The sequence below is a fragment of the Crassostrea angulata genome, chromosome 8, assembly GCF_025612915.1.
Source record: "Crassostrea angulata isolate pt1a10 chromosome 8, ASM2561291v2, whole genome shotgun sequence".
NCBI lineage: Eukaryota > Metazoa > Mollusca > Bivalvia > Ostreida > Ostreidae > Magallana > Magallana angulata.
Window position 1 is genome coordinate 665,060 of NC_069118.1, and position 8,402 is coordinate 673,461.

Here is an 8,402-nt window from a genome sequence, read left to right on the forward strand (position 1 = left end):
ATAAATTGAAAAAGGTATTCTGGGAACCATATTAGTTTTTTACAAAAAATATGCAGCAGATTTACTTCTTATCTGTTTATATTGGATTATACCAGAACGAATATTATTTATAAATGTTGATAATTTTGATAATTATCATAATATAACATATTTCAACTGGTTTATGGCAGGTGCTTGTAAACAAACATGATATGAAAAAAGATACGTTAATTATTTTTATTAAAACAATACGATCTTTTAGAAGATCAGTGCAAGAAAAAAAACCGCACCCTAATGCTTATTTTTAAGTTTATAATAATCTAACTTTTTTAATGTAATTTGTGTAATATTAGAGGGATTTTTTTATAAGAATATGAAAAGAGGGTTAATGTTGAAACACGTATAGATTCTTTAACATACCAATGGAGAAATTATTGTTTGACCAGCTCGTTTTATACAATATCACTGCATTTACTTAATTTACAACAGAGCATATTTCTTTTTCCTATCGTAAATTTTGCTGAAAATCATATGTTTTAGAAGAGAAAATGAGGGGTAGGGGACCTTCTTTCTCTAGTCAATTAAACGATGTACTGGTAATTGATCTGTAACTTCTATCCCCATCAGGTCCTGTTCTCAAATACGGTAATTTGATTCACTAGTGTTAACAAATAATTATACTATCAACAAATCAGAAATTCAATTCCAGAATTTGTGATTAATACATATTTTTTCAAAGTGCGTTAAGAGTTTTAATACTAAAAAATGATGACGTACCTATATAACGCACTTTTAATAATTTAAAAAAGTGGGTTAACTTGGTCCAAAATGTCACGCACTTTGAATTTTTCTTCAAAGTGCGTTGATTTGGTCTCAATTTAACCATTTTAGCTTTATTGACCGGAATTGTATTTTCCGTGAGATTCCATAGTCTCACATCGGAAAAGGCATCAAGATTCTAGCTGTTTTCTGCTAACCTAATTTGGTTGTTTAGTCTCAGGATCTTGTGAAGCTTTTACGAGTATTTCGTCAGACTCTTCGAAGTTTGATACATTAGAGTATTCTCCAGACTCCAATGTCAACAAATTCAAATCAAATTTTTTAATGCATAAAGTACTGATAGACGATTTTATTTTATTACACAATGTACTGAAATATTCCATATGTCGATATTTTTTTTCAAAGAACTGATCCAGTAGATGAATGAATTGTTGACATTTTCATTGCTTAACTCGAATATCAGAACACAGGATATACGCATATACACTAACCGCTTAAGAATTGATGCACGTTTTAGGACTCATAAATATCTGTCTTTTAATAATGAAGTTGATTTTCAAAAAGAGATTCAGTGATTCAAATTTTTAAATCATGAATAAAAGAATGTTGTATTTTGTCCATAAACAATTGTGTTGTTATTTAATGCAAGATGATGCAAAAACTTCTGAAAAGACTTCTTCTGAATTCATCTTACTTATCAAATTACATTAAATATATTATGTAACCATTTTTGGTTTTATTTCATAGAATATGAATAAAAGTGTTTGCTCAGCTATGTTAAGGAAGGTCTAAGAATTCTACCACGTGTGATTTAGAAAAATTTGCATAAGCCCCGCCCCTTATTCATCAGATTTTACGAGATATGGGTATTTCGGTAATTAACAAACATCTACCAAAATGAATATGATTAATTATTGGGTTTGAATGGTTCAAGAAAGGTGTACTGAAATAAAATCATAAACTATTATTTATATCTCGCGAAATCATGAAATTCCTAAGTCGTCTGATGACGTGTCGAGGTTGACTACGTCACACCGGCGCTTGCAGCTGTGATCAGAATAAACATGTGGACTTCAGTGATATATCTCGGAATTTAACTCGTTTACAACCAGCGTGGACAGAAATCGGCATAGGATTCAACTGAACAAGGTAGGATTTATCTGTACTTTCCCTAAATATTGTTTTATATTACCTAATATTGCTGGATGGAACGGAAACGAAGTGAAATTCCTCGGCTTCGATTTTGTTTACTTGTTTACATTTGTTTTTCATGTAATATTGTGTTCAAACATCAGTTTGGTGACTCGGCCAGGCAAAGTAATTGTTCTGCGTTTCGCTAGTTTTGATCATAGAGAGCGTTGAGGCTCATTGTAGCTTTTTACTGGTCTCATATCGCGATAATATTAGATCGCATTTCCTCCATGTTCAAAGTACACAATAAAAAGTCCATGGCCAAACACTGTATGTGCTAGCACTACAAAGATTACTGTGAGGATCTGGAATGATTATAGACAAGATTGTAATTTGTTTTATTTTATTCAGCCTTCTTTTATGAAGATCTAATTAATTTTATTTAAGACAAAATTAAAGTGTGTTCAAACTGAATTTCCACACATTTTAAAAAACAAACATTTGATTATGCCTGTTGTAATATCACTGAAATTGAAACCGCCATTAATATGCCCAATAATAGAGTAATGTTTCATTTTCATGTTATCTTTAACACAATAGCTTAATGCTAATTATGACACATTATTCATTTTCAGGGTTACTAAGGCAGTAGATGGTCCACTGAAAACACTTCTTGGGATGTTAATAAAAAGTAGGTACTACAAATGTATATAAATATTTCTTTTACTCACTAACTTCAACTTCATGTATAGTTTGTTGTTTTTTAATATCATATTGATAATGATACTAATGTAACCTATAATAATATTATTATAATAATTTGCATTGATATCTATTGAAATGAAATTTGAAATTGATATATGGGTCGTTATCAAAATATGCAGACTTTTGAAAAATGTAAAACATGAGAAAATTATTGCAGAAAAAATTACTTTGATTGCAAAAAACACATTTAACAAACAATGAAGTATAACATCTAAAAATTTGCAAACATTGGAATCTACCATTTAGTTGATAATTAGACTAAAATATAATGAACTGTGAAAATTTTGTCAGTGGTGTAACAGGCATATAGTATAGGAAAAAATTCTTAAATATAATAAAATAATTCTTTTAAAATGATGGACATAAAGTTTATATCAACAAACTTCATTTAAAGTTATCAGAGTTAGATAACAGAAAATATTTGACACATTTACATAGTGACCAACATAACATTTGAGACAAAGTCTTGATGTTACTCAACAAATTTTTAATTTGAGCATTAAAAAGAACACAACTGGATTTTTCTTTTAATGGAGCATAAAAAAGACATTATTATAACTGCACTGGTGTTTTCAAATATACATGTATCATTGCCAGTTAACTTTATTTGGAGAAAAATGTACATGTTACACCACTGATTATTATGTTTTACCACTGACTTAAAGTTACACCACTGACCTAGCGATAATAAATAAGAGATAAGTGTATTAAATTTTGAAAAAAAAACTAATCTCTATTTTTGATTGCATTTAAAACATGATAAATTTGATCTTGAATAAAAGTTTTCGTACCTCATTTTTTCATAATCTGAAGATAAACACACTGTTACACCACTTATAATCAGTGTTACACCACTGACACAAAAATGGCATGTAGATGTTTTTTTTACATGAATTCACTCATTCTTTAATGTTATATTTCATACTATTGGCATCCACACACTTTTATCCACCTTGTACCGAGTTCGAACTTTCTTTGGCTCATCAATCTCACAAACAACATCGTCAATACTATACCAGCTCATATTAATCATACATTTTGGATTATAAAATTGAAATTTCTCCAATTTTCTCCAAAATCTATGCATACAACTCATATACACTTCCTCTTTGTTTATATATGTTTTTTGAAGCTCAGCTAGCATTTGTTACCTTTTAGCATTTGAAAGATTTTAGTATAACATAATAGGGAACGTGAAATGTCAGTGGAATAACATATCTTATAATACACTATAAGTCAATAAAAAATTTGATTTTTTAATAAAAAATAAAATGTGGATTATTTCATTTCTTTATCAGAATAAATTTGTTTTTACTTCTATTTTTTAATCAAGTATTTAAATGGGTAAAACATAATTAGAGCATACAAAATGTCAATGGTGTTTCAAATAATGTCAATGGTGTAACAGGTCTCATTTTCCAGATTAAGAAAACATAATTGCAATTAAATTTTCAAGCTTTCTTTATTGTGACAGTGTCCAACTTGCAAAATTGATAAATAGGAATTGTTCAAAATGCTCAAAATATAAATGAAATGGAAGAAAAAGTAAAATAATTAAATAATGTCATGTGGTGTAACAGTTTTGTCAGTGGTGTAACAACAATTTTTGGTTACACCACTGACCGTTATACCACTGATGTATCCATAGTAAATGTAGCAGTATGACCCAAGAGAACAGCTACTACACAAAGCTACATAGCCTATGTTATAATGTGATAAACATTCATCATTTATGTGAAAAACTTTTTTGTTCTTTCATAATAGAAAACCCTAAATAGCACGTTATCCCACTGACACAGTTTACATTGTATTTTTCTGAGCATACTAACATTTTCTGCCATATTTTTTATTACAATGATGTCATCACTGATACATTTATCTTTTTAGTAGCAGGGAATGATGTCACTATGATCTGAGGGATTCCAATTGTAGTACAATATTATTTACTTGATGTATTTTAAGATATTTTTATTTAATTTGCCTTGTAACACCAATGACAAAAATTTTTTGTACAAGCATATATCTCATCAAATTCATTGTTTTTAAAAGAGAAATTGTTAAGGAGCATAGCAGAAATTAATATATGAATGTTGTTTTGAAGATTAACGTTGATTTTTGGAATAAAACATCAATATTATTGAAGATATTGTAGGTTAAAGACGTTGGAAAAATTTAATGACAACATAAATTCACTGAAATCTCATAACAAATAATATTTTTTTTATACTTTAAGCAGTAAAATTGTCAATTTATTTGTTCAACAATATAGGTTTAATTTTCTAAAATCCAATGGTACTGTATATATTCCCCAGAACATCATTTTTCCCCCTTGAAATTGACACTGACGCAAAAGGCTGCATATTTTGATAATGACCCATATATTCATCATTTCAGGTAATGGTTTCATATCAACTGGACTACCTCCTAATATAAAAAAAGACAGAAGAGAAGAACATGTAGTGTGCAAGAAGAATTGTCAATTTCCATAAATTACACATTATGACTGAAAAATACTAAAAATCAGAAAACACTAGTCTTGTTGAACAGTTTGTCACAGAAAAGCAATCTCTATAGTATTTGTAAAGTTGATTATCAAAATAAATTCTTGATAATATTGATATATTGTTTCTTCTTGCTTTCTTTAATAAGTACAAAAATATCAATTATGATTACAAGTAAACCTGATTATACATTAATAGAACTTATTCACCAGCATAGTAACATAAATGTGTACATTACAAACTCAAAACTTTTACCCCCCCCCCCCCCCCCCCAATAAAGGCAACTGATGAAGTTATGTTTTTCCAATTTCAACAATTTTATAATGATGGGTGGTGTGAACAGAAACAACATTTTAACATTATTTTAGTGAAATTCACAGCGTTAAATTATTTTAAGAATGAAAATTAAAATCATGATCTTAGTCAGTGTTGCGTTTGAATTTCACGCAAATGACGCTGAAAGTGAAGTGGGTCAGATAAAATGCAGTAGTGCAATGGCATACACTTGATCAAATATATTGAAAATTTCCATGTCTTACCACTGTATCCCTATTATATCAAAAAGTGCTGGGAGCTGTATGAAGTCGCTACGCATTTTATATAAATAAGCGTTAATTGCGGGAAATCCCAGTAAATTGCTGTTCATACACTGTTTACATTGAATTTAATAATTGTTCTTACTTGAATATTTTAAGCTCCCAGCACTTTTCGAAATTTTGAAGGTTCATTTTACAAGTTAGAAACATAGATAACTATATTTGTTTATGTTATGCCCTTGCACTTTGCATTTTTTCGTATTATTCCTGGTTCATCTATTTTTAGCAGTATCACGTGACAGGGTATTCCCAAGAGACTAAAAAATTGCTCATCCGATAACAAATTATTTAATTTGTATAATCGATAAAATATCACTTTGTTTAACACATGTTTGGAGTAGAATACCAAGATTGTTCAAAGGCTAACATTTTATGTTATAAATATCGTTATTTTTGTATGGACGCCCTTAACATAGCTGAGTGACCATGGACAACCTTCAGGATCTGTTAAGGTGTCATCATTGTGAAACCCCGGCTCCCCCTCTTTACTGTGACGTTTGTAACGAATATCTGTGTAAAGTCTGTGAGGCGAAACATCTCTCTAATCTATCCAAAGAACACAAAGTGGTGCCATTTGAAAAGAGAAGATATACAGCTTCTCTTAAATGTCCAAAACATTCAACAAAAATATGTGAACATTACTGTAAACACTGTGATATTCCTATTTGTGAAATATGTGCTTCCTCTAAAAAACACTCTGGTCATAAATTTACTGAGTTAATGAAAAGCATTGACAAAAACAAAGAAGACATTAGACTAGATAAACAAGAACTAGAAAATTTCATTTATCATAAATACCAAGAGATTGCATCCATTATCCGATTGAAGAAAAATGCTTTTGATAAAAACTCAAAGAAATTGGCAACAGAAATCGAAAATCATGGAGAAGTCTGGCACAGAGAGATAGACGACATTTTACAGATTTTTAAATCTGAACTTGAAAAAATTGACTCAAAACACCTGGATGTCTTAAATAAAGAGGAAGATAAAATTAGACGTACTCTTTCTGAAATCACACAGAGCATTTATGATCTGAAGAAGTTACTAGACTCCAATGATGTCAGCCTTGTATATGCCTACAAATCCAGGAATGCTGAATTTAGAAGATTGCCTCCCAAACTCACAGTTTCCTTACCAAGGTTTACCCCTCAAAGGATAAACAAAGAACAGCTCTATAAACAGTTTGGTTCTCTGTCAGCGTTATCAATCAAAAAAGAAAAACACGGCTACACATCGAAATCTCTCGATTCTCCCTCTTCTCCCCCGGACAGACCCCGACCGCTCATTGCTGTACCTCGGATCATCACACAGATAAACACCGAGTATAGATATTCACCCTCTAAAAATCACAATCCATTACACAGTGTATCCTGTCTGAGTGATGAAGATATATGGTTATCTGGTTCTGACAACATCATGAGACTCTACCACCTTCGAGGGAAACTAGTAAAGTCAGTCCAAACCATGTCAGGAAATGATCCATGGGACATAGCAGTGACACTGAGTGGGGATTTAGTTTATACTGATGTCAATGAAAGAACCGTGAACAAAGTGAAGAATACACAGATAGAGACAGTTATCGGACTTTGGGGATGGAAACCTCGTAATGTTTGTAGCACGTCCTCGCATGGTCTTCTGGTTGTCATGGACAGTGATATTGATATGCAAACAAAAGTTGTGTGTTACTCTGGCTCCACATTTACAGAGCAACAAAGTTTTCAGTACGATGACAAAGGACAACCTCTCTATTCGTCTGGTGGTGACATCAAATATATAAGTGAGAACAGGAACCTAGATATTTGTGTGTCAGACTATAGAGCCGACGCAGTAGTGGTGGTCAATCGGGCCGGCAAACTCAGGTTTACCTACACTGGTCCTCCCTCTACTACCAAGAGATCATTTAGTCCACACGGCATTGCAACAGACAGCCAGGGTCGGATCCTGACGGCAGACTTTAACAACCATAGTATCCATATTCTGGATCAGGACGGACAGTTTCTCCGCTGCATTGAGAAGTGTGACATATGCGGTCCATGGGGTTTGTGTGTAGACACCAGAGACAACCTCTTTGTGGCTGATTACAAAACAGGTAAAGTGAAACAAATACAATATGTCTAATACTCAGTTTATAGTTTACAGTTTATACAACTTACTGTGTGTATAACTGTATTTGTTACACTCGTATCTTTTTAACATACACGAAGTCCTTTGATGTCAACAATATTGTTGTTTAGCTTGCATTTGTAAATCATAACAAACTCATTGATTTGTGGATTGGTTTTGATATTAAAATCTTTTATTTGGTGCGTCCAAACAAACTGCACGTTTGTGCATGATAAGAATACAGTTACAAAAAATTCTGGTTCAAATGCATTGTATATCAAAAATTAAAACATTTGAATGTTTGAAAAAATGACACTTCAATGATAGTATTTAATTGGATGAGTAAATCGTTATGTATATCAAATAATTATGTACGCAGCTATGTGAACTTGTTTTTACTATTTTTAACTTATAACTGTAATTTTAAAATATAAATTGGATTTCCAGATTTAATTCATAATTTTAATTATACCCGCACTTTCTAAAGAAAGTTCGGGTATATTGTTGTTACCCTGTTCCGTCCGTCCGTCCGTCCGTCCGTCCGTCT

At 31.3% G+C, this 8,402-nt stretch overlaps 1 protein-coding gene and 1 long non-coding RNA gene across 2 annotated transcripts; both read left to right on the plus strand.

The window, feature by feature from the left end:
• The first annotated feature begins 1,615 nt into the window (after nt 1-1,615).
• Nucleotides 1,616-5,273, plus strand: LOC128161157 (uncharacterized). Its single transcript, XR_008240335.1, has 3 exons — nt 1,616-1,908; nt 2,526-2,581; nt 5,050-5,273. It is a non-coding gene; the product is annotated as an uncharacterized LOC128161157 (long non-coding RNA).
• A 1,199-nt stretch (nt 5,274-6,472) lies between these two features.
• LOC128159119 (uncharacterized) lies at nt 6,473-7,870 on the plus strand. The gene has a single exon (XM_052822174.1). It carries the CDS (start codon nt 6,473-6,475, stop codon nt 7,868-7,870), a length of 1,398 nt encoding a protein of 465 aa, XP_052678134.1.
• The last annotated feature ends 532 nt before the right edge of the window (nt 7,871-8,402 follow it).

Coding starts and splice junctions, on each gene's coding strand:
- LOC128159119 (XM_052822174.1), top strand. CDS start 6,473: ATGAAAAGCATTGACAAAAACAAAGAAGACATTAGACTAGATAAACAA.